Source organism: Prosopis cineraria, unplaced genomic scaffold (genome assembly GCF_029017545.1).
Source record: "Prosopis cineraria cultivar Desert tree isolate PC_DT_omini unplaced genomic scaffold, ASM2901754v1 PC8, whole genome shotgun sequence".
Classification (NCBI taxonomy): domain Eukaryota; kingdom Viridiplantae; phylum Streptophyta; class Magnoliopsida; order Fabales; family Fabaceae; genus Prosopis; species Prosopis cineraria.
The window spans coordinates 2,874,428-2,899,611 of NW_026555339.1; the positions used below are offsets into that span (position 1 = coordinate 2,874,428).

A 25,184-nucleotide genomic window follows, 5' to 3' on the forward strand; every position below is an offset into this window, starting at 1 on the left:
TTAGACGAATGACGATACATGGCATCGCGACATTAGCAAACAAAAGATACCAAATGCTTGGCTGAGGACTAGTTTCGATTTTACGGACTTTGTTTGCCATCTAAAAGGTCTCTCCTTTTTCTCCATGCCTTCGAAATAATGGAACCAAGCCTCTCCCATGGCTTCCTTCTGTCTAAACTCCGTACCAGTCCCCCCACCTCATCCTCGTAAACTCACTGAAGCTTCTTCCTCTTCTTTACTTCTTGATGGTAACAACTATACCCCAGCGGGGGCTTTGAAACCCATAGTTGTCTACGGGAATCCCCCGACTTTTGTCTCTGCTCCTGGTCGCCGAATTGTGGCTGGTTCGTTCTGAGTTTTCTTGTTTCTGCTACTTTGTTTTTGTGATCAATAACCAATATGGTTAGCAATTCCGAAGTCGTGTTCTTTTGTCTATTTCATCTGGTTTCTTTGTTACATTATGTTCCTTCTTCTTCCGGTCTTCCATGTGGTCTCAGTCATGATTTATTGTCCAGTTTCCCATTCCAGCTGGGTTTGTGCAAATGTGTGTATCAGTATATGGATTTGTCTTTCGTTGAGTATGGGGTCACTATCTCCCTGACTGTTCAGTCTTGGTGTGCATTGTTGAATCTGGTACTTTTGTAAGTTACATCGTGAAAGCCTCATTGAGGCATTATCCCTTTCTATTTTCGCTTCTCATAGTCAGTGCCAGAGGTCTTATTATGCTTTTAAGTAAGAAAGTAATATGCGTGGCCCGATTTTAGCACATTTGCCCTGTGATGGAATATGACCAACTGGCATAAACTTTCATTTTGATAGATTCACCTATATTAAAACTCTGACAAAAGCAGAACTGATTTACTGATGTTTCCTTGGCGCCTTAAAACGTTAATGTGTGGATCTGTCCTAGCTCTGACTTCTTTGTTCACAGAATCTTCTTCATGTGTCTCAAGCACCCTCTCTCTGTAGCCTTAGAAGTGTGAGCTGATTATTGTACCCAAAATTTGTAACTATTTAATTATTTGATTGATAATTGGTTGACTTAGATTTTGACATTTTAGTAAGGTTTTCCATCTTCATGTGATGGTCACTGCTAGGATGATGGTCTTCAAGCACGTCCTTTTCTGATAATTTGACCTAGTTTTGATCTTGATAACATTTCATTTGTGTTTTAATATGTCTCATTGAGGTTTGTTTTCTTTGATAGTCGGAGATCTACATGGAGATCTTAGGCAAACTAGATTTGCGCTTGAGATGGCTGGTGTATTAAGCTCTGACGGTCAAGACCTCTGGACTGGTGGAGAAACTGTATGCTTCCTTTATTTTTCAAAATGCATACCTGGAATCTTGGTTAGAATAAGCAATGATATTGTATTTTAACAAAATTGTTGGAAAATGGAAAATTACTTTTTTTTTGGCCACCAAAGGCCAAGTCAACTTAATAGTGTTGTGAACCATGTACATATGATAGTACAGAACGGGGAACTTTATTGTTCTTGCTTCTCTATGCTTAAGGAAAAACTAAAAATAGATTAGCACTATGGTTAGCATAGTTTAACAGGTGACAATTTATTTTTCTCTGTATAGGTGTTGGTTCAGCTTGGAGATGTACTAGACCGAGGTGAGGATGAAATTGCCATCTTATCTTTGCTGCGATCATTGGACAAACAAGCGAAAGCTAAAGGTGGAGCTGTGTTTCAGGTTTGTGCCATGAAAAAATAAAAATACTTAGGAGATGAGCAAGATAACAATTCCATACCCTATACAGCATGTTTTCCTACTTTGTTTTAATTGTATTTCGGATTCATTGAAACGTGCATACTAGGTATTTAAAAAATTTAAGAATTTTGATCTTTTTTCTTTCTGTTGCATATCTTTGTTTAAGCGATTTTCCATTGATTAATGTTCATTTAGGTAAATGGAAACCATGAGACTATGAATGTGGAAGGGGATTTCAGATATGTTGAATCTGGGGGATTTGATGAGTGCAATGATTTTCTGGAGTACATGCATGATTCAGATGATGACTGGGAAGAGACATTTGCTGGCTGGATAGATGTCGCTGAAAGATGGAAAGAAGATCAGAGGATTTCAAGGAATTATTGGGGTCCCTGGAATTTAGTGAAGGTATTATAATTCTCTATCTTGCATTCAGTTTTTGATAAATTCAAATTGGAAGGACTTAGCCTCACACCATTCCCACAGAAGAAAGAATTTGAATTTCACATAAATCACATGTTGAATTCGTTTTCCATACAGATAACTTGTACTAAACCAGATCATCAGAACACTCTTCAAAGGACTAATTCAATTTTGAACTCATTAAAATTGTACTCCTGAATAAAGGCATATGGATGGAAAAGTTAGTGAACTTTAAGAATATCTTCTAGTACCATTTAGACATCATATGTTACTTCTTAAAGTGACATTTGGTACTATTTGGAAGTGGAGCATTACGATATTGCTTCAAATGTGATATTTTGTTGTTTTCTGATAATGTTTTCCAACAATTAGGACAGAGGCAAAAAGGAGTCATTGCCAGATCAATCCTTTTTAGGCCTGGCGGTTCATTGGCACATGAGTTAGCAAGGCATCCTGTTGTACTCAAGGTCAATGACTGGGTTTTCTGTCATGGCGGGCTTCTTCCTCACCATGGTAAAAATTCTTCTGACGTTCTAATTTATCTTATCCTGATCTTGAGTCTGTACTGCCAACTGTTATGTCATGGCTGCTAATCCTGTTTCGAGTATGCAAAATCACTCTTGTTTGAATTTGAAATGCTTGATAATTGTCTTTGTGATTTTCTTCTCCTGTCTCTTGCCTGTAGTTGAATATGGCGTGGAGAGGATGAATAAAGAAGTATCTGACTGGATGAAAGGTCTGAGTGAGAGTGATGACAGTCCCAAAGTCCCTTTCATAGCCACTAGAGGCTATGACAGTGTTGTTTGGAATCGTTTATATTCAAGAGATCCATCAGACTTGGTGGACTTTAAGACTAAACAGGCAAGTACACAAATGTGGTAGTTTTAATTTGCAGCAAATAAATATGAAGATCTGATAAGGTAGTGGGATTAGTAGAAACATGCATCGTTTCCACCCTCAAGCTCAAATGCCATGATCAGTGCAAAGATCCTTATTCTTTCTCTACTGCTTTTGGTTCCATTTTGCAGTGAATGTCTCGCATATTTATTTGTTTAAGTTGCACGTTCAAATGATGGACCTACATTCCATTGTCTCCTCCAATGTATGCTTCTAAGGGGCCCAGAGGAGTCATGAAACTCATTGGGTTCTAATGACTCAGAAATATCTCTCCAGAATTTGACGCTGAACATGGTGATTTTCAGGTATATTCGATTCTCGAAGAGACACTACAAGCATTTGATGCTAAGGCCATGGTTGTTGGGCATACTCCTCAAACTATGGGTGTAAATTGGTGAGGAAACAATATAATTCTTAACCTTGCTCAAAATAATTTCAAGTAGTGGAGATCTTTGGGTGGAGTAATAATTTGGTATCAGATTTGATATGTAACTTAATAGCTGTCTAAGTATTGCACTTCGGAATATTTTAATGCAGCTGAACTCAAGTCTTTTTCTTTCTGCAGTAAATACAATTGTAGCATATGGCGTGTGGATGTTGGAATGTCTAGTGGAGTTCTTAATTCGAGACCAGAGGTATAAATAAGCCGTGGGCCAGTGCATAGAGCGATGTTTCTTCTTTATGAGCCACTAAAAGCATTCAAATGGGTGACTAAATGATGTTAAGCACCTTATTGTTATTTACTAAATATTATATTTGATAAATGCAACCATGCCCATTTCATGATAGGAAAGCATTGAATCTCTTATGGGAAGTGACTCCCTTTGATGCACGGGGACCGTCTAAATTTGGTCAATTATGTCACTTGCTTTCGAGCCATAATAATACCTGTTTGTGCCTCTTTCAATCAGTTCTCATTTGAATTAATGTAATAGTTCATGGGATTCATATATGAATTTGTTTTTCCCAGGTTCTGGAAATTAGAGACAATAAAGCAAGAGTTATTAGGAGCAAAAGGGATACATACAGCGAACTTCAGGTTCTTGAATATATTTAGAGACAAATGATTGTCGACCAGGTAGGACAAATTTCAAGCAGTTTGCCTCTTGCTTGTTCTGTCATAGTATCAAATTGGAAATATGGAAGTAATGTTGCTACAATATCTTCTTCTTCTTGTTTGCAAAAGTTGAAATTTCTAAAGCAGAGTGATCTGTGAAGCACGGCATCATTTTCAGTCAGTAATACTTGGAAAAGGAACAGAAAGAATTTATGAAGTGACTTGAACATTTTTTGCCACTCCATAAAATTTTTTTAGTGTTCTATGGATGGGCTGTGTTCTGCATTGTGGAAATCCAATGTCATAGTGGTCGGATTCTCGAGGTTCCTCCCCACTCCCTGTAAGGACAACGTAATCCCAGTCTTCATGTTGGGTCACACTAATACTAATCTAATCCTCATGCCGATGCAACTTGGTGGAGCATTATAATGCAGAGGCATTTCAATTTGATAATGCAACAACGGTCATGATGATAATGATGATTGTCATTGCTCTTCCATGCAATCTTGATTCTTTATTTCTTACCGTGTATCTGCGGGAAGTGCTGGTCTCCTGGTAGTTCCAACAGTGGTAAATTTATCAGCTGTTGATTTGCTGAGCACACTCATTTCTTGCTTCCCTAGAGCTAGAAACTCGTAAAGACTGGCACAGTTCACCAACTTTGGCAATTCAAAGGGTTTTTGCGCGTACTATTCTCCAGTGTTTTCGTCTTTTTGATATAAATTTACAGACCTTTTTAAAAAAAATCATAAGGTTTAAATCATTGATCTCTAATTCTCTATTCATATTTATCCCCCAATTTTCTGGACGAATTTTAGTATTTGTACTCAGAAATCACTTGCCACAACTTAAGGATTATGGTTTATCATAATTACGGTTGATCTACAGTGTGTGTGTTTTTTTTTTTTTTTTGGGGGGGGGGGACAGTGAGTGTATCGTGTCATAGCCTGAGAAATACCAGTAATATCATCCTTAAATGTGTAAAACTAAGGCCTCATTTTACAACCATGGTCTCGCAAAGTATATTGATGAATGCATTACCATGTCTAGTAATTATTGTGTATTGATCACTTTTTTTTTTATACAAAAAGAGCAGAAAATTAATTGCTAATGCTTAAACAGTCTTGAGCAACAGAGCTAGTAGATTCCTGATAATAAAAGGATCACTAAATTGATGAAATCCAGGCTATGTTGCCAAGGCCTTCCGTGCAAGGAAACCTGCTACTTTGTTAGCAAAATGAATAACATGAACGATTGAAATTTGCCAATTCCTCTTTAGAGTTGCACGAATTTCTTCAATAAGCCCTTTGAATTGGTGTAAGTCAATGTTTCCACCCTTGACCACGTCCACTGCATCACTAGAATCATTTGCAACTACAACTTTATGAAATCCAAGGCCCAAAGCCAACTTAATACCTATGAAAATCTCCTAAAGCTCTGTACTCAAAAGTCTGTACCTACTTAGTTCATAAAGAAATTTGAAATGAAATTTTCTTGGCTATCACGCATAACACCTCCACATCCTCCATACTAACTAGTTGGGATGAATGAGCCATCCACGTTAACCAAAATCCAATCTTTTGGGGGGGGGGGGTGTCCAAATAGTCAAACTTCTATCTGGTGATTGCCAATACCAGTTCACTTATGGTTAGCAGTGCATACAACACGTAAGCTTTGGATAATTGCTTTAGCTTGAGCTTGAATAGACTCATTGAACATTTGTTTACCTTTAAAGGTACGTATATTCTAACATCACCATATAAGCCAACACAGGATGGTGAAAAAAGAGCTCCAGTCATCATATTGTTCATTACCTAAGTTGTTGAGATTCCACTAACGCCAAGATATGGTGTCAAGAGAAAAGAACATTTGACGTTGCCTTGGGCTGATCATCTCATACCAAAGTTTGTATGCCATAAGGCAGTCTTGTAAGACATGAATAAGGTTTTCCTGCTCCTTATTACACTCAGAACATAGGCTATCATTGGTCATTTTTCTACAGCATCTTATCTAGTTTGTTAACAGACGGTCATGCAGACAAAGTTGAAGGAGGTTTTTACATCTCTGTGGAGCTTTAATCTTCCAAACTTTCTCCCAATTAAATATCCTATCATGACCTAGTTCTTGAGAGAATTATAAGCAGAACAAACAATAAAGTTATTGTGTTTCTCCTATTTCCAGTGTACATTGCTGTTATCATGTGATCTCTCCAGTCCTTCCTCAACTTTCTTCTATACACTTTTAATTCTTACCTAGATGTTTGAGCCAGGACGTTGCATTTGAATGGTTGGAGGAAGATCCAATCCACATTTGTACTTCTCATGAATAACTAGAACCCACAGTCATTTGGTTTCTTCACCGGGTTCTATCCTAACTTCATTAAGAATGCTTAGTTTTAAGTCCAAGCTTTCTTGAGACCTAATCCTCCATGCTTCTTATTTGTACACGCTTGATCCCACGAGATTAGATCTGTTTTCCAATTCTTTGCAGTGGTACCCTAAATAAAATCTCTATTACAATATCTTGTAATTCACAAGTACTAGCTAGAAGTATAGATGTTTGCATAGCATATCCCAAAATGGCAAAGGTAACAGAAGCCACCAACACCACTCTACCCGCCATAAAAAGAGCAGAAGCTTTTCAATTTAAGAGACGTTTCTTAACTTTATCAATAACTTGAGCAAAGTATGCTTATTAACTCGATGGTTATGAAGAGGAACTCTGAATATTTACCCAAATCATCCGTCAAGGAGAAGCCTAGCATTTCACTTAGCTCCTCTCATTTGTTATTATGAATATAGCTAGGGAAGAAAATTTTGGTTTTGGCTGCATTCACCTTCATCCCAGAACAATCACAGAATGTTTGAAGACAATTTTTAATAATTAGAGCTCATTCCAAAGATGCCTCTGCAAACAATAATATATCATCAACAAAAAACAAATGAAAATAAGGAGACCTGATCTTTCCATCCATATAGGATTCCACTTCTGCTCCTCCATAAGCTGGCTGATGAGGCGTTCCATACAAATAACAAACAAATATGGGGAAATTGGATCACCTTGACATACTCTCCTTAAAAGACTAAACTCATCCGTTCTCATGCCATTCCATAAGACTTGTGTAGAGGTAGACGGTACACAATTTTTGATTAAACAAACCATATGAACAAGCAACCATAGATCTTTCAAACAAGAAGTCATGAAGTTCCAATTAAGTTGGTCAAAAGCCTTTTCAAGGTCATAAATCTATTGATCACCTTTAAAAAGCACTTGCAATATTTCGCTATTGAAATCCCTAAAATGCCCTTATTTTACATGAATGCACCAGTGAACTTTTTATCTTGGGTGCATTGTTGGCCCCCAAAAAAATGAAATCACATTAAATATATATAATGCTAATCCGATTGTTTTCTTTTAATTCAAATATATATATATATATATATATGTATTTCAAATAATAGGCGTGTGACTCATTCATTACATTGAGGATTATTATGTTTTTATATATTATTGTATGGAGCTTCAACAGTCACCCTGTTAATATCAACGAGTTATGAAGAGTGTGCATCAATATATATTTGATAAATATATTGAATTCTTGATTATTATTTTGGTTACATGTTGAATTATTGATTATTGAATTTGAGGATTGTCGATTCATCCAGCCGATGGTAGTTGGCCGGTTTCTTTGGTTTTGTGGACATCTCTAACGTCTACTTCGTAAGCTCCGCCTCTGCTAAAACTCCTTCTTCAACCTCAGACTGAACCATTTTCTCTCTATATGTAACCCCTGCACACACATCTAATGCACACTTTGCTTCCCCATTCCATTATTCTTCGATCCCCTTCGCACCCTCCCTTAATCTCCAACATGACTTCTTTCCTCACTCTTCCCTCGATTTCTCTCAAGAAGCTCCATTCCCCTCCCGCTTGCTCGCAGCCCTCCCTCCCTTACAATTCCCTCTGCTTCCTAAATGGGATTCCGAGTCTTGGTTTTAAACATTCTGATCGATCTAGGGTTTTCACGAGCGTATCGGTCGGATCTCAGACGGCTGTCGATGATGCTTTGTTCTCTGATTACAAGCCTTGCACCGCTTTTCTGTTCCCTGGCCAGGTACATTTTATGCAACTTCGAGTCTTTGCGTTTATCAGAAAATAGAAGTGTCATTGTTGAAAATGTTTTTGTTATTATTCTTTTGGAATATAGAAAAGATGTGAAATTGAATGTTTTATGCCGAGAAATCTGCACTGTGATGTTCTGGTTTTGTCTGTCTATATCCGGGGCAAAATTCACATTCGAAAGGTCTACCGACCAAGGAAATAATAAAAGGGTAAATCAGTTTATAAACACTTACTTTTCAGTAGCCGGTTTAATTGAACTTGGAGCCCGGCTTTGGGCACTGCTGTAACTAGGAGATGGTGTTTTACGTAATGACCAGAAGTTCATCAATTCCTTGGCAGATAATTAGAATTCGATGGGTTAGTTCAGGTTTCAAGCCAATCACCTGCATAGCAATTGCAATCAATTTTTTCCCTTTTTTTTATATTCAAATTAATAACGCATGTAACAGAGAAGACAACATATTTGATTCATTAGCATCTATTAAAATTTTTCTTATGTAGAATGTAAAAAGTACTATAGGTTTAAGGTCCAAATATTGCTGTGTTATTTGCACGGTTATACTAATTAAAAGAAATATATTTTTGATGTGCATGAAGGGTGCACAAGCAGTTGGAATGGGAAAAGAAGCTCAAAATGTGCCTGCTGCCGCATCACTGTACAGAAAAGCAAATGACATATTAGGGTAGTTATCCACTAAAATTTCTCAAGTTGATGTTGTGGTGTCTATTGCGAATTCAATAACATATCTTCTGGATTCAGGTTTGATCTTCTCGATCTATGTATCAATGGACCAAAAGATAAGTTAGATTCAACAGTTATTAGCCAGGTATTCTGCCTCTGCTTTTTATCAATATAAGCTATGATATATCCTGTGCTTTTAGAAGTTTCATTGTTCCACCCAATTAAAATTTGCTCAATAATGGTAATTCAAAATGGAATATTTTAAGGTCTTCTATTATTTGTTTTAAGAAGGGATTGGGGGATGGAGGGGATCTAAACTTTAATTAGAACTAATGATACTTGTCTATCAATATGCTAATATGAATACACCATCTTGTTCTTAATGCAGTGACAGTTTGTTGTAATGATTATTTCAAATTTCAATAACTCAATATTTACCATCTGATTTTCTACTTTCTCAGCCAGCTATTTATGTCACAAGTCTAGCTGCAGTGGAGCTACTACGTACACGTGATGGAGGCCAGCAGATTATTGACTCTGTTGATGTTACGTGTGGTTTAAGCCTGGGAGAATATACTGCTCTGGCATTTGCTGGAGCTTTCAGGTGAGGTTTCCAAATTAATTATACGTACGTAATAGAATCTCATCTATCATAAAAGCTGTACAATATGAAAGAAATAAACATTGCCTCTGTAGGACCTTTTTTTGCAATGTCACTTGTGTGATTTAAGTGGTGGTCCTACTTATTTTGATGTTCGGAGTGTTCTTATTTGGAGAATTCCATAGATACATGAGTATGTGATCCCAACTGTGAGATACTTCTGAGCGCCAATGTTGGTGAAGAAGGAAGAAGAATTTACCTTCTGGTCCTGTCCTTACCTGTGTGATTTTACATATATGCATTGTGTAATTGATATGCCTTTGTACCCATATGATTGAAATATTTTAAAATGGTCAACATTTCTTAGCTAACGTGCTGTTGACCCCATGTTTTATTTGATTTGTAAGCTTTGAAGATGGACTAAAGCTGGTCAAATTGAGGGGTGAAGCCATGCAGGTAAGCAGCCTCTGTTCCTTGTTTAAGACTATCTGGATCGCATAAATTCATTGTTTCCATGCTTGATATTTTCCCTTCATTCAGGAAGCTGCTGATGCTGCTGAAAGTGCCATGGTTAGTGTGATAGGACTGGATTCTGAGAAGGTCCAGCAATTGTGCGATGCAGCTAATCAGGAAGTTCCTGAAGCTGAGAGGGTTCAAATTGCAAATTACCTGTGCACTGTAAGTTTAATATGTACCTGCCTTGTAAATTTAATCAACCTAGTCTGGATTATGGTTTAAAATTTATGATGAGCACCTAACACATGTTGACTATTTTATATTTTGGTAGGGAAACTATGCTGTCTCTGGTGGCATAAAAGGAATAGAAGCAGTGGAAGCAAAGGCAAAGTCTTTCAAGGCTCGAATGACAGTATGAATCTTGTCCCCAATCTCACTTGTCTTTTGCTAATTACCGTCTTAGAAATAACATCACTTCCTCAATTTTGCAGGTGCGTCTTGCTGTTGCTGGTGCTTTTCACACTGGTTTCATGGAACCAGCTGTGTCAAGATTGGAAGCAGCATTGGCAGCTACAGAGATTAAAACCCCAAGAATTCCAGTCATCTCCAATGTCGATGCAAAGCCCCATGCAGAACCTGACACAATAAAGAAGATATTGGCGCGCCAGGTATACTTACTACTACTGATAGCTTGTGCCTGCCAACCGTGAACTGGAAAATTGAAATAATTACACCCTGACTTCGCTTTGCAGGTTACTTCCCCTGTTCAATGGGAAACAACAGTGAAGACTCTCCTAACCAAGGGGCTGAAGAAAAGTTATGAATTAGGACATGGAAAGGTAAGAAACTTAGACGGCAAGTACTAGCATGATACTATGATAGTGTATTGTTCACAATATCTTTTCTCCTGATATCTGGTAGGTCATTGCTGGGATTGTCAAGAGAATGGATAAAGGTGCTGACATTGAAAATATTGGTGCTTGAGAAGACAGTGACGCCTGGATTCTCTTTCAGTGGCTTGCAAGGAATACACGGTTAAATCTGTAGTAATTTTTTTAAAACGAAATTATCAGCTTGTGCTAAATCGAGTTGACAGAGGCAGAAGTTTCTTCATTGGCAAAGAGGAGTTATAACTTGTAATCAGAGTTAGGCGTCAATTTTGTAATGAAAAATTTATTCTCGGATTGGCAGCAGCATGCTTCGATTTGTTACAGACAAGTTACTGTACTTGTGGCAATAATTCAGCTTGTGGCAACCATCTGGAAATGATAACCTCTCCTGTAATGAGAAGACACAAACTCATAAATCATAATGCATTTGGCCCAAGAACAAGATCTGCATCTAATGATCACCTGCTCCATGAACTGCATCTTGTTGAAGGAACCAAGTAACGGCCTTCTCTTGTTGCGAGCAGCAGAAAGCATGCTTCATCTCTATTTCTCAAATATTCCCACCCTCCTTTCCAGAACAAAATTCCATTAAAGAATATTTTATATGGGCCTCGTGATTACTCGCTTTCCTCCTTTCTCTAGCAGTCCACACAACTACTGACCTGCCGTCCATGAAATGCTGTGCTGCAAAATATCAGCACCTCTGTTACTTGCTGAAATTGAAGAGAAATGAGGCCCCTGATCATACGTCGAAGCAACTATTTATCAAGGAAACGTCTGCAGAACCTGCTTGGAGCCTCTATCGGATTCCTCTTATCACTTTCATGGATAATTCTATTCAGGTAGGCCAGATAACATTCAATATTAAAACAGTGGTACGAATCTTCAATTTTGTGATTGACCTGTTCCTTGTCCTTGAGAACTGAATTTGCAGCTAGACTATAATATCCCATTCCCGAATAAGGTCAATCTTAAAGGGAAGGGAACAATTGAACCATCAATTATTCAGCAAAACAACATTGAAGGAGGATATGGTTCATAGATTCAAAATGGAGGAAGCAAAAGGACACGCACTCTCCACTTGAATTTGATACTGTTGCGACATATCAGCCACAAGCAAACCCCAATACAGATTTCTAGACAAACAAGATTGTTCTCTTTTATTTTATTTTGGCCAGGAAAGACTTCCAAGCAGTGAAAGTAGTACCAATGTGCCTAGCCTAATCTGCTCCATCGTAACTAAATAAGTATTTCACTAAATTCGTAGGATCAACACTCAAACCAAAATATGATACTTATCCAAACTTTAATTTAAACAAAGCAAAAATGAATGAGACAAAGAATCTGCAACTTTTTTAACTCTACATGCCATCAAAGGCAAATTCGCGCGAACATTTGACAATTCAGAGCTGAAATCAATGGAGAATATTATGATTAACTAGAGTGTGTTGTACTGTTGTTCAGTTCTGTAGTGGGGTTGAAGTGTTTGGTGGTTGCCTCGACCTGCGAAGCTGATCAATCCAGCGATCCTCGGGAACATGAGCGGCCCAATCGGGAACAATTCCACCAAAGGAGACGCCACGCATCGCCTCCCTCACTCTCGTGGCGTTCTCCGCCGACAGCGGCTGATTCCTCCGGTTCTCATCCTCTCTGAATGCCCTCCGAATCGCCCGCTCCGACGCTTCTCTCATCCTTTCCTCTTCCTCATCCTCGCCGCTCATTTGCTCCACGACATCGTTTAGAACCAGGGACGACATCCCATTCACCGTTCCATAAGAGCAGTAGCCGTTCGGAAGCTGGTGGAAGTGATAGCTATGCTCTTCGTTTGAGTTGACGTCACTGCCGCCTCTATCTTCGTCGTCGGGGACGTTGGAGATCGGCTGGTAGTCTTCCGGTGCTTCATCGGGACTTGTGTCCGAATCGCTATCGCTAGCGTTGCCTACATAAAAATCTGACTAAATACACAAAAACAATCGAAGATCCAGAGAGTTCCAATTATAATTATGCGAAAACGTAAACAAGGAAATCATCGACAAGATGTACTTTCGATAAAAGCAGTCGAAGGATTTGAGCTAGCGTTCATTGTTATCGAGGAAGACTGATACAAACTTCGGACCCGAAAAAACTTTAAACGGTAAATTTATGCCTGTCCGTTCATGAATGGTCATAATCGAAAGATCTCGGATAAGTCCGATTAAATGTAATTTTCGAGGATTAAAAAGATTAATTTTGTAAAAATAACTGCACCAGCCGGGAATCGAACCCGGGTCTGTACCGTGGCAGGGTACTATTCTACCACTAGACCACTGGTGCTTGTCGAAAGCTCTCTGAAATAATATAGTATACTTAAAATATTCTGTGAGATTTCACCTGCTCCTCCACCACAAAAATCGATAGACGTTGATTTTCAAGCCACGCGTCTAGGGAGGAGGGTGAGGGTGAGCAAGGTGTGGGAGCGGGAAAATGGCATTTCCCATGTTCAGGGCCTCAGTTTCTCAGTCTCAGATTCAACCACTCTTTCATTACTTATCTGCCACCCCTTCACGTGTAGATGAAACTAATAGGAGGAGGAAGATGGTCCTTTCTTGTTCTCATTCCGAAATTAATTCAACTCGGTATTTTGGAATCCACGTTTAGTTTTCCCCCCAGAGCATGATTTTAATAGGGAATTGATTTCTATTTCTGAAATTATAGGTCAGAGGTGTCATTTTCTGTTGGGACTTGCCTCATTCCACATCCAAAGAAGGTAGTGAATACTGTTGGCACGCCTCTTTTCTCCTTAATGCTGATTAATATTCGTCCCATGCCTGTACTGAATGACCTTAAGTGCATAAATTTATCGATTCTGATTTTTGGAACCTGTGCCACTTGCTCAAGTCATCGTCTTTCTAACTTCTAAGGTTGACAGAGGTGGGGAAGATGCTTTCTTTGTAAGCGACTATAATGGGGGAGTTATTGCTGTTGCTGATGGCGTCTCTGGGTATGATACTGAATTGTCCTTTTTACAAATCTCTTATTTTCAACGGACATCAATCATCGTTAAACTAAAGAAACCAAATTGTATCTCAAACTTTTGTAAAACCGAGCAAGACATATATTGCATCCGGGCGAAATTTTATATTACATTGAATTGCCGAATTATCTCAATAGGATTGGTATCTGTTTCATTTGCTTATAATGAGCTAAAAATTATTCTATTTTTATAGCAATGTTTGTTAATCTTTTTTTTTTTAATCAGAAAATAATAATATTTTCCTATTATACTTGCAGCTGGGCTGAAGAGGACGTGGATCCCTCACTATTCCCTCGTGAATTTCTGGCTTATGCTTCCAGTTTTGTTGGGGATGAGGAGGTTGTATGACCTGGAAGCACAAATTGATCATCATAGTTATTATGTTTTGGTTTCCTAGTAAATTTATGCACTGAAAAAAATGAGAAGGTTTATAAATCTTATGCATGTACGGCACTTAACTAAATAACATGTCACTTGTTGATGGAACCATCAGGTGAACTATGATCCTCAGAATCTTATAGGGAAAGCACATGCTGCAACTTCCTCTATAGGATCAGCTACTGTGTAAGCTTAATCCTCCTCCGTCACGAGTGTCAGTTTACAATTTTGAAATGAACTCACATCTTCAATGATCTCACCATATACCTCATTTTTTTCTTCTCTGATAAGCATCGTTGCTATGCTGGAGAAGAATGGGACTCTGAAGATTGCCAATGTTGGGGATTGTGGATTAAGAATTATTCGCAGCGGTAAGATCCAGAGCTAAACGACTACATTGCTATGTGCTAATCTTGTTATCAACATTGTCTTTTGCGATTTTCTCTTCGTTATCTTCCCTATCCTTTTACGTTTTCATTTCTTTCCTTTTCTTTTGTCCTTCTTGGATGATTTCCTTTACTGGATTTTTTTTTTTTTTTTTTTTTGTGGATTCTTACCTAGATGTTGATCACTTAACATTGTCAACGTGCTTGTCCCAGGTCACGTAATCTTTGCCACATCTCCTCAAGAACATTACTTTGACTGTCCATTTCAACTGAGCTCTCAGATGGCTGGCCAAACATGCCTTGATGCAGTGGTACTATTTAACAACCATCTATACCATAATTATGTGCAGGATTTATAACCTATGCTTCTTGAAGTATTACTTTCTTAAGTCAAAATTGTATCATTCAAATTTATGCCCACGTTTCTTTCCTGTTGTAAAGTTACCTCAACGAAGAGAGGAAAGGTAGAGAAAACAAAAACCTAAATATTTCTCTTGCGCACAGGTAGCAACAAATCATCAATGAGGTCAAATTGACGCTTCCCTAGAATAATCTTTTTCTGCAAAACTATATTAAGCATACACTCCTTTTCGCTGTCAAATGAATGTCAGTGAAAATGTTGCTTTTTTCCGGCAGAGACATGTTTGTTTGTTGTTTTACAATACTGATGCATCAGGTGAGTAAGGTGGAGCTGATCGAAGGAGATACAATTATCATGGGATCCGATGGGCTCTTTGATAATGTTTTTGACCACGAAATGGTCTCAATTATTGCTAGTTGCACAGATGTTTCTGAGGCTGGTAGTGTTTTCCCTTGTTGATCAGATAAATATTTTAAATTGACCAATCGACTATTTCTAACTAAAACCTGATTTTGTTGCTAGCAAAGGCATTAGCTAACTTGGCAAGCAATCATGCAAAGGATTCAAATTTTGATTCCCCCTATTCAATAGAAGCTAGATCCAGGGTAAGAGAAGAACTTCATGTTTATTTTAGATTCCATGTGTCATACGAAAATAACTTGACGTTAGAAGATAGGTCTTCAAAAAAATTGTTAGATAGAGGATGTTGACGTTGTTCTGAGCTAAAAGATGCAGAAAACGTTTTTACCATGTGTTATGTATTCTTAAACATATCGAGCAGCCTTTTAATTTTCTTTGACAAACTGTTTTTTTGTCTTGCTAATAATAACCACTTAGCAGGGCATTGAAGTTCCATTTTGGAAGAAGATTCTTGGAATGAAGCTTATAGGTATGTTGTCAACAGCTATAATTATATTACTAGTGCCAGCAGAACAGGCCAAAAGAAAGTACAAGCAGAAAAAGTTTTTCCCTGCATGGAGCTGATCGCATCATTTTACTGCAACAGGTGGAAAGGTAGATGATATCACTGTAATTGTTGGGCAGGTTGTGAGTTCGTGAGATTTTCTGATCCCTGAGGATGACGAAGAATTTGTTCTACTCAGGAGTTAAAGTGAAGCTCTCATTGGAGCATAGATTTTTCTTTTCTTCTTTGTTGAAAGTCTAAAGTAGAAGAAACCTTGGAGACCCGAATTGTTGAGAGCTGGCGTACTATGAACACTTGAATTTTATTTTCATTGAAATGAAGAACACATTTAATTAATTAAAAAGTGAGAGTGCAGGGCACTGGCAAATTTCCAAATTTTTCATTTGGAAAAGAACCACTGATGAACGCTGAAATAAATGAAGATGCAAGAAAAATAACAACTTGAATTTCTTGATGCTCTGAATAATAAGGATTTATTAATGGACGTACTCCTGCTTTGGCAAGAAGTTATACCTCATTCATTGTACACGTAAAATGGAGCGTGAAATAAAGCCAGACGTGTAAAACAAGAAACGATAAAAGAAGACAGAGAAAATTATATTATAATATTACAAAAGTTTAAATCGTGTAAAGTTAGGACAAAATAGAATCTATCCTAAAAAAATCTGATGTTTCCCGCATAAGCAAATAAATGACGGATATTACAACACATTCATCTCAAAGGCGGTTGCTGAACAATGAAAAATATACTTCAGCTGCTTTATTTAGTTGACAGTATCAGTTGTCCTGTCTTTGATTGAACTCTTGGAAAAACCCCTTTCCAGCTTCATATGTAGACCAGCAAATTGCAGCCGCAGGAGCATGGAATAGCATCCTAGGAATCCATCCTCGCATGAGCCCTCTGTACCCATCCTTTTTCACTATAGTTTTAACAACATCCCCAATTGAACCACTCTTGAATCTATCACATCCGCAAACACCCTGCACCATCAGTGGCCGAGTTTAGGTCAATGCATGCCCAGAAAGGGGGGGGGGAGAAATGGGCTAGGGCTTGTAGAAAATTGTTGAGATAATGGCCTGTTCATTTAGTTTCATTTACTACCATTCTAATAACTGGGATACCGAATACTTTATAACACGGAAGTTGCTGCACGGTCAAACTCATGAAGGAATCATGACATAATTGTATGAACCCGAATCTCATTCTGAGCCCTTTCCTTTCTGGCTCCTAATAAAAATTCAAAAACCCCCCCCAAGGAAGAGGGGAGATGACATAAATATAACTAGAGAAATCTTATCAGCCACTGGATTTACGGATGTTTCTATAAAAGGAGCTACCCCTGCAGACATCATCAGCTTGAATTTGGTTCATGCGATTCCCCTTTGTCAAAAGAATTGGTTCATCAGCTCGATTTTCAGTTTCTTGTCGATTAGACATCTCTGAAATACAAAGAGGGCATGCTATAACCAGGGCATCGTGGAATAGAACCATGCAAAAACTTTTACTTTTTTGGTGGAACCAACATTACCAAAATAGAAGCTAATAAAACGTCCCTTTCCCTTATCCGCTCTTGGCAACCCATATAATTCGCTGCTTATAACTAAAAGATACATTATAAGCGGATAACACATTAGACGGATTTATACTCACCCTTCCCTACTCTTAAGAGTTACAATTTATGAAAAAGACCACAATAGTTATTCCTAAATGGTGCATAAGAGACAACGGCACTGGAACCGATTTCGGAAATATGTTCCGTTGTCGAGTCTCAGGTCATAAAATCCCATATATATATATATATATATTGGTCGCATTGGTGTTCTCAAGTTGGATAAAATATTGTTGTTTTCTTCTTTTACCCCCTTCTAGGCACAAATTTTATAGCGAGCTCAATGTTCAAATCTTGAGCATTGCATATCAGACTATACTCAACTATGACAAACTTAGGTTGACAAGGGCAGGTAACAAGTCCAATCAAACAAAACAAAACGAAAAAATAAACCAAGTCCAATCATTGCTTGTTCAGACTATCAAGCATTAGGTTTAAAAGAAATTTATACCTGACACTGCAATTGAGTTTTGACCACATCAAGCGGTGTGGTAAGAGCAGCAGCCAATGCACCAGCAGCAGCTCCAGCAGTTGCATGAACAACCAAACGTTCATCATCAGCACTCTGAGGCGAAATTTCCTTGAGGCCTCTTTTTGTAGCCTCATAAGTTGCAAAATGCACTGCTGTAAACGGGGCGTTCATCACAACTGTAGTCCTATAAGATGCATAAAATGCCCCAAACCCCTCCTCGCTCAAAACCCTCTTCACACAGTCCCAAACACCCTTGTAACCACTATTACTCAATTGCAATCTCTGCTTCACCATATCCATGGGCGTAAAGACAGCATCGCTCACAACAGTAGCGCAGACACCAGAAATCGCATGAGCAGTGGAGTTTTTGGGATCCCCATGGGAGAAGTACTTCTTACAAACTTCATAAACGGAAAAATACACAGCGTGTGCTGGTCCAGCACCAAGACCCATAGCGCCTATCCCTCGGTATAGTGCAGATGGACCCTCAGATTTCAAAATCGATTGAAGGGCTTGACGAACGCTGACGGACTTAATTGGGCAAGACCCAAGAGCTTGCATATGGGTCTTCACGGTATCGACGGGGAACATTGCCATGTGCTCGACGGAGCCGGCAATGGAACCGGCGATCATGAACTGCCAAAAATGGAGGCCGTCGTGAGGTGACTCGGCGAGCTCTGGATGGAAATCTGGCGGCTGCGGAACTGGCCGAAAATCGGGGTTCTGGAATTTGGCCGTCACGTCCGTGGCCATGAATAGGCTTTGGATTGTAGGCAGAAAAGGAGAAAAATTGGACTCCGATTCTGCCCCCAAATCCAGAAGCGTGACTGGCAACTGACCCTTTCAGGTTGTATTCTTGTGAAATCTTGATGTGAAAGACTATGAATATTGCAGGTTTGCAATGGATTTTTAATGGAAGGGACTCTTCAACAATAAACAGTTATCGCATAAGAGAGAAGCCTAATCGAAATCCCAAGAATCGGGAGAACCGAATGACGGATTAAAGGATACTCTCCTCGCCTTCCTTGAGGATTGAACTTTCAGAAGTCAAGTAGGACACGGTGTTGAATGTAGCTGGAGATTTGGTTTTGGAACCTTGTCGTTTTCGGTTGCACGAAAAAAATCAATTTTAGGGTTAGGAAAATTGGGGATTAGGGTTTTATCTTATCTCCTTAAATAAGCTCATTGCGAGGAAACGTTGTTTCATGTGTTTAAAATATTTTTCATTGTATCATTTACCGGAAAAAATATGAATATATCAAGTTAATGTTGTATATTTGAAAATATTTAGATAATGTTGGCTTTTTTTTAAAGGATGTTACAGGAAAGTTAAAGAATTTCAAAGCTGAATAATGCTTTAATTTATCATCAAGCACGTACACTTTGGAAAAGATAATAAATGGTACACTTCACCATTTAAAAAAGGAATGACTAAATTATATATTAATAAAAATAAAAATACTTAAAAAAAAAAAAGTCAAATTGTTCTTGTTGATAGTTTGGGTGAATATGACTAAGCTTCTAATCACGTCATACTTTATCCTATCACAATCTTGTTAAATTAACACTTAACTGATCTCTTGATACGAGTAACACAGTTATTTTCAGTATAAACAAAAATCACCAATGAACACAATTTGTTAAAACTAAATCATCTATATGCTCCAGGTCAAAAAAAAAAAATCGTCTATATACTAAAACTTTTCATTTGACGGTGATTGAATACTTATCCTTTTTTGCGGTCCCAGGATTCCAGGAGAAGTATTCTTTCTTTCAAAAGGAATGAGAAAGACTTTTTTTTTTGGGTGGAATAAGAAGGACTGAAGAAAAGTCAAAAACAATTTAAAGAATAACAAATATGTTGAATGGATATAAAACTCATCTGAAACCAAGGAGAACTAGGAGATAGTGGGGAAAAAAAATATTATATTGTATTATATTAATAGGTAACTCACGTGCAGTAAAACTGATTGTGCACGCACAAGTGTTGGGCCAATATCTATTAGTTTGTAACAGATTGTTCTTTAGATTAATAACGGACTGGACTACCTGCAAGCCCATCATCATGCTGTCACAATTTAAAAAAAAACCGTCTAAAACAATGTCCTCGTTCAGATTTTAGAAGCAAATTACGACTTGACGGCCGAAACAGGAAAGGGAAATTAGGAATTGAAAATGGTGGTAGGCTTGACAACAATTACAACCTTTTTTATTTATGTTTCTATGGGCCAATGGCATAAAAAATGTTTTGAGGGCCAGACGATATTTAAGTAGTCACTGCAAGGACTTGTCTGGTATATAAAATAAAGAAAAAAATAATCATTTAATCTGCATAAGTTTGACTAGATCGTAATTTAATATTTAAATTTTTATTTTTTAATTTTATCTTAACTCAATTATAATTTAATTTCTATAATTTTAATTATTTAAAATTGTGGTCCCTGTATATTAGAAAATAAAATTATAAAAACTAAAGTTATTTTGTAACTTACAAACTAATATTTTAAATTATTAAAATTAGAGAAATTAAGTTGTGAATTGTGATGAGTTAAAAATTAAGAGTTAAATTACATTTAAGTAAATTAAAATTTAAACACTAAATTACAACGAGTTAAAACTATAAAATTATATATTTAATTTCTCCCCAAAATAAACTAAAATGATTAAAAAATATTTTATGAGTTTATTTCTAAAAATAGTGAAATTACTGATTAATGAGTATAAGGATACAATAAATTTTACAAGTCTCTCTTAATGATACAACAAGTTCTGCAGACTATTTTAAAAGTAGAGCTGGAGCCGTTTGAGTCCTTTTTTTTTTTAATTTTAAAAGATATCGGGTTTGGAAAATCAAGAACTTTTTAGTATAAATGGGATTAAAAAACATGCTTGAGAAGCCTGTTTAAGCTTTGTTTTTCACCTCTAAAAAAATATTTTAAATTTTTAAATTAAATTTAAACAACAGAATATATATGTGTGTGTGTTTGTATTTTAAAATTATAATTTATATCACTTATTTTAAATTTAAAAATAATATATAATATTATAATGTAAAAGATAATGATTAAAAAAATTTAAAATAAAAGGTTCTTATGACTTTAAATCTAAAAAAATGAAGAGCTAAGCTTGAAAAAATGATCAATTTCATTATAACCATATTTTGGACTTAAGCCCAACAGGTCTAGACCTGCCCGGCTCTGTTTAAAATTTAGAAAAGAAAATAATACTATGATTTCTGCTTTGGAAACATCATGTACACGTTTAAAAACAGAGCCAAGATCACGCATCATGAGTGCAGTTACCTTGTGAACCAATTTATTTTCCTTTTAATGTTTAACGCAGGCCATGTGATCACAAGTCGGACCCAAAAGAAAATCCACAACGAAAAAATTAAAAATGCCTAAACCATGTCTTCCCGCATTTGAAAAGAGTGAAGAGCCAGCACAAAACTGCTACGCATGCCATCAAATGAATTTGAACCACCCCAGCCAAACAATTCTGGTTCGTTCCACCTCCTACAGAGCTCCGTCGTTATTATTCCCATTAGCAAGCTACTTTTCACGATACATATCTCATGCAGAACTGTTGGCATACTGATATGTTCCTCTTCCCTTTTCACGCAAAACAAAGACCCCATAATTTTCAAGTCCAGTAAATCAGTAGGCAAAATAAATAAAAGACTAATAAACCCAGCATCGATCCAGTTCCTCCACTTGATATATACAGTCGCGAGTTCTGCATAGACCATGCACTTGTAGAGAGATAGGGAGTGGATCCAGTTTGATAAACTTTGGTTCGAGTCCTGTTGATTCTTCAGTCTTTGCCTCAAAACCATCTCAATATCTTTGATCAGCAATCGTATCAGATTAAATGTATGTCATTTGCATCAATTATCTGCGGATTCACATATGGCAACATTATTTGATGTGACTCTTATAGTAACTTACAAAAGTAAATTAGTTCCGGTAATGATAACTTTTGACGAGACGAAAGGTTCGGTTTGATCTCCCGAAGATATACTCGATGCGGTCTATAGAATATCATTAGTATAGTACAGAGATCGATTATGGTGCGAAACATAAGAATGTTTAGGACCACACACACACACACAAACCCTCGTCTCAAATCAATTATACAGCTCACCTACCCGTAGGGTCCTCAATAATGCAGTACTGCATATGTATCATTTCAATCTAGTGCCACAGCTTAGTGATGCACATGCTAATTAATTCAGCAAACACATTTCATTCGCCGAGACTTGAATGGCTCTAGGCAGTGAGGTAAGAGGTGTATGATTATGGGGTTTTGAGAAGACAGGGAGGTGAGGAAAAAAGATTCGCGTACACATAATTGAATATCTTCAGGTACCAAAAAAAGGTAAATGGGTTCAGACACACAGAAAAGTGGAGCCAGCTGCGATCTAGCAGCACTTAAAACTGCCACAGAACAAGTAAAACATGGAAGGCACAAGTATGGGAGAGCCCTGGCCTCTCAAATTAAGAGGGCTTGCTTTTTAGTTGCCAGTCGCCACAACGAGGTTCTCAAACATGGAATTGACGTACGTATACTGTGTGTTTACATGGCCCCCATCTATACCTGCTTTTGAGTTCCTGCACGTACGCGCCTAGCTAGTTGCTGTTCTTCTTCGTCTCAATTATCATACGCACAGTGAAGGCTTTACTGTGTGATATGACCTTCAGAAGTGGATGACCCTTTTAGATTTGGTCTAAGGTTACAGGACAGGACAGTGTGGACTGGATCTAACACTTGTTCTTTGCCATAGTCATTAGTCTGCGTGGCAACTTTTCTGTTGCTGTCGGCGTTATCTTGATTGTTATAATTCCGCTTGACAATGGAGACTTTGAACACGAATTTGTATGTACCAAGCCCATCTTTTGGTTCAATATTTCGGCTTTCATTAGCATCCATTTGAATCTGCCACCGCCTGCTCTGAATTTAGCCGTGTGGTTATTGTTTATTTAATTATTTGGATATATGATTCTGTGCTTTTTGTCTCATTTTTTGTTTGACCCGAGAAATGTTTTTATAGCCATCACGCACATTCACGGATGAAGACGAATAACAGGGAAAGGAGAATAACAGAGACAGTATTTTATCCTCTTGCAATTTGGCCGATAAACAAAACAGAAAAAAGTCACTTATTTTACAATGATGACAGCACGCATAAGGGAAAAACGGGACTGGGCTCCTCTCATCCAAGAAGCCCCTTCTCCGTTCGTTGTGCATGGAGGGAATTTGAATAGTGCAAATTTAATGTTGTTAATTTTTTTATCTTATATTTATTGAAATAAAAAAACTATAACATTTATAAAAAATTTAATAAATCCTCTTATTGATTTGGATAATTCAGATTTGATATGATTAGTGACTTCAACAGTCTTATGTAATGACAACATTTTCACTTATACATATTTAAACCTGAAATAGATATCAGTATTATATTATACTAATTTTAATATATGTACACCATATTTGCATCTTTTTTTACACAAAAAATATTTCATCTACCTAAATGGTACTCTCTATAATTTTATTTATAAGTCATTTCTATCAACCTCATTAATATCAATACAGTAAAAGTACAAAAAATAAAATTTTATACAATTACAAACATAACCCTCAAAAAATAAATAAACTATATAAATTTTTTTTTGTTTCTCTCTCTTTTACTTTTTAAGAATAGTTTAGACATTTCATTTAAAAAAAATCACTATCAATCCAATAACTTATAAAGTAGACAACTTCTCCCCTTTAGAAGATGACCTATACAGTGGACTGAAGGGAGTGCTTCTACAATCTTCTTCCCAAAAAACAATGTAAATTGCAAATTTATTTATATAACTTATCATCTTTTCAAGTACAAAAAATATAGTGTGAGTGTCTATACAAAAAGCTATTCAATAGTAAAATTTTATTATAAATTTCAAATCAATTGCATTGCTTTCAACTCTTCTCCTTGATGACATCACTTTCAACAGTTCTTTATGATTTATGCCTTTTCTAATCAATTTAAAAATTAATCTCTTATTTTTATAGGTCATCTTTCCTTATAAATCTTTTACAAAATGTTCTTCAAAATGAAAATAACAAAATACTTCTTTTATTGAAATGCTTGTCATATAAAAAATAAACCTGTAACAATTAGGACCAACACACAAATTTATTACTTCACAACTATTCTTCCTGTAATTCCAACCATAATTATAACAATTCAGCATCTATGTTACATTTTTCAACATTAAGACATTTTTTATTATAAAATAGAAAAATTCAGCATTTATATTACATCTTTCTTATTTTTAACTCGATTTTTTTAATATTATCATTTTCAAAATCATTTATTGTGTGTGTTTATATATATAATTTATTAATCATCGAGAAGATTATTTTTTTTAGTTATAAAAGAGAAACAATGTAAGGTGGTATTTGCAAAGATCTAAAAATTCTTCTACACATGCATGACGAAGGAAATGTTAAAGATAGAGAAGAGGAAATTGCAAATTTTTTTGGGATGCATAATAGAGGAAAAAATGTAAAAGAAATAATCATGTAATTACCTGCTACCAAAAGAGGAAAAGATAATGACTTAGATGATAATTCACTTAACTAATTTTTCACACATGAGAGCAGATTTTTTTCACTTAAAAGGAAGAATAGAAAACACAATGTAAGCTCATTTGCTGTTATTTTTTAATATTTAATGGCAATTTTATAAAGTTAAATATATTTGCTATCACACCTCAATTAAATTTTTAAAATATTATAATTTTTATTTAAATTAATATTTTTAGGAGGTTTTTAATTATTATTTTTTCATTTAAATTTTCTCCACCTACGGCGGAAGCTTCTGGAGAGAAGCCCGTCCTGACAAAATATAGGCCTCATAAGTCACGCCACGTTTTTTTTTTCTTTTTGGCCCTTTTTTTCTTCATTTGATACGTTTCTCTTGAGATTACGGTTTTCCTCTTTACGTTTTGAAAAAAGAATTCTTTTTGGGGTGGGGGGGGATTAGATCTCAAGCATCTTGTTCTCCTTCATTTTTTTTATTTTAATTTTCATTTTCTCTTGCCATCTGAACAATAGAAAATATATTTTTCTCACAAATCAGGTGTTAGAATACGGTAACCCACATATAAGATTAATCGAATGTAGTCTATACATGGCATGAAAT

General features: G+C 36.6%; 5 protein-coding genes, 1 non-coding gene and 1 pseudogene across 13 annotated transcripts; 4 read left to right on the forward strand and 3 right to left on the reverse strand.

The window, feature by feature from the left end:
• The window catches only part of LOC129318327 (cyclin-T1-5-like), a 7,405-nt pseudogene extending 7,266 nt beyond the window's left edge, over positions 1-139 (forward strand).
• LOC129317968 (shewanella-like protein phosphatase 1) lies at positions 80-4,697 on the forward strand. 6 transcript variants are annotated; one of them, XR_008595123.1, is made up of 10 exons: positions 80-344; positions 1,208-1,308; positions 1,588-1,701; positions 1,915-2,127; positions 2,520-2,655; positions 2,828-3,003; positions 3,345-3,433; positions 3,605-3,674; positions 3,829-3,929; positions 4,010-4,697. XR_008595123.1 is itself a non-coding variant. In XM_054962427.1 (10 exons), the coding sequence occupies exons 1-9, from the start codon at positions 158-160 to the stop codon at positions 4,094-4,096; spliced, it is 1,173 nt and encodes a 390-aa protein (XP_054818402.1). In that variant the 5' UTR covers positions 80-157; the 3' UTR covers positions 4,097-4,117; positions 4,226-4,697. The 6 variants fall into 6 exon arrangements, 3 of the variants coding, with proteins under 3 accessions (XP_054818402.1, XP_054818403.1, XP_054818401.1); XM_054962427.1 differs by lacking the exon at positions 3,829-3,929 and having other exon boundaries at positions 4,010-4,117; positions 4,226-4,697; XR_008595125.1 differs by lacking the exon at positions 3,829-3,929 and having other exon boundaries at positions 81-344; positions 3,605-3,759; positions 4,010-4,117; positions 4,226-4,335.
• Positions 4,698-7,716: 3,019 nt separating this feature from the next.
• On the forward strand, positions 7,717-11,223 carry LOC129317967 (uncharacterized). The gene is made up of 10 exons (XM_054962425.1): positions 7,717-8,210; positions 8,816-8,901; positions 8,979-9,045; positions 9,362-9,504; positions 9,909-9,957; positions 10,042-10,179; positions 10,289-10,369; positions 10,449-10,625; positions 10,710-10,796; positions 10,879-11,223. The coding sequence occupies exons 1-10, from the start codon at positions 7,902-7,904 to the stop codon at positions 10,939-10,941; spliced, it is 1,200 nt and encodes a 399-aa protein (XP_054818400.1). The 5' UTR covers positions 7,717-7,901; the 3' UTR covers positions 10,942-11,223.
• An 853-nt stretch (positions 11,224-12,076) lies between these two features.
• On the reverse strand, positions 12,077-13,048 carry LOC129317970 (uncharacterized). The gene is made up of 2 exons (XM_054962429.1): positions 12,891-13,048; positions 12,077-12,786 (listed from the first exon to the last, which is right to left on the reverse strand). The coding sequence occupies exons 1-2, from the start codon at positions 12,928-12,930 to the stop codon at positions 12,308-12,310; spliced, it is 519 nt and encodes a 172-aa protein (XP_054818404.1). The 5' UTR covers positions 12,931-13,048; the 3' UTR covers positions 12,077-12,307.
• Positions 13,049-13,089: 41 nt separating this feature from the next.
• TRNAG-GCC (transfer RNA glycine (anticodon GCC)) lies at positions 13,090-13,160 on the reverse strand. The gene has a single exon. It is a non-coding gene; the product is annotated as a tRNA-Gly (tRNA).
• A 105-nt stretch (positions 13,161-13,265) lies between these two features.
• On the forward strand, positions 13,266-16,253 carry LOC129318498 (probable protein phosphatase 2C 26). Of its 2 annotated transcripts, none has more exons than XR_008595254.1 (11): positions 13,266-13,462; positions 13,542-13,593; positions 13,748-13,827; positions 14,118-14,199; positions 14,354-14,424; positions 14,530-14,609; positions 14,838-14,935; positions 15,301-15,424; positions 15,513-15,590; positions 15,826-15,874; positions 15,992-16,014. XR_008595254.1 is itself a non-coding variant. In XM_054963306.1 (11 exons), the coding sequence occupies exons 1-11, from the start codon at positions 13,311-13,313 to the stop codon at positions 16,042-16,044; spliced, it is 924 nt and encodes a 307-aa protein (XP_054819281.1). In that variant the 5' UTR covers positions 13,266-13,310; the 3' UTR covers positions 16,045-16,253. The 2 variants fall into 2 exon arrangements, 1 of the variants encoding a protein (XP_054819281.1); XM_054963306.1 differs by having other exon boundaries at positions 15,508-15,590; positions 15,992-16,253.
• Positions 16,254-16,486: 233 nt separating this feature from the next.
• On the reverse strand, positions 16,487-19,109 carry LOC129318497 (uncharacterized). 2 transcript variants are annotated; one of them, XM_054963304.1, is made up of 3 exons: positions 17,972-19,109; positions 17,249-17,350; positions 16,751-16,891 (listed from the first exon to the last, which is right to left on the reverse strand). In XM_054963304.1, the coding sequence occupies exons 1-2, from the start codon at positions 18,743-18,745 to the stop codon at positions 17,297-17,299; spliced, it is 828 nt and encodes a 275-aa protein (XP_054819279.1). In that variant the 5' UTR covers positions 18,746-19,109; the 3' UTR covers positions 16,751-16,891; positions 17,249-17,296. The 2 variants fall into 2 exon arrangements, with proteins under 2 accessions (XP_054819278.1, XP_054819279.1); XM_054963303.1 differs by lacking the exon at positions 17,249-17,350 and having other exon boundaries at positions 16,487-16,891; positions 17,972-19,103.
• Positions 19,110-25,184: the final 6,075 nt, after the last annotated feature.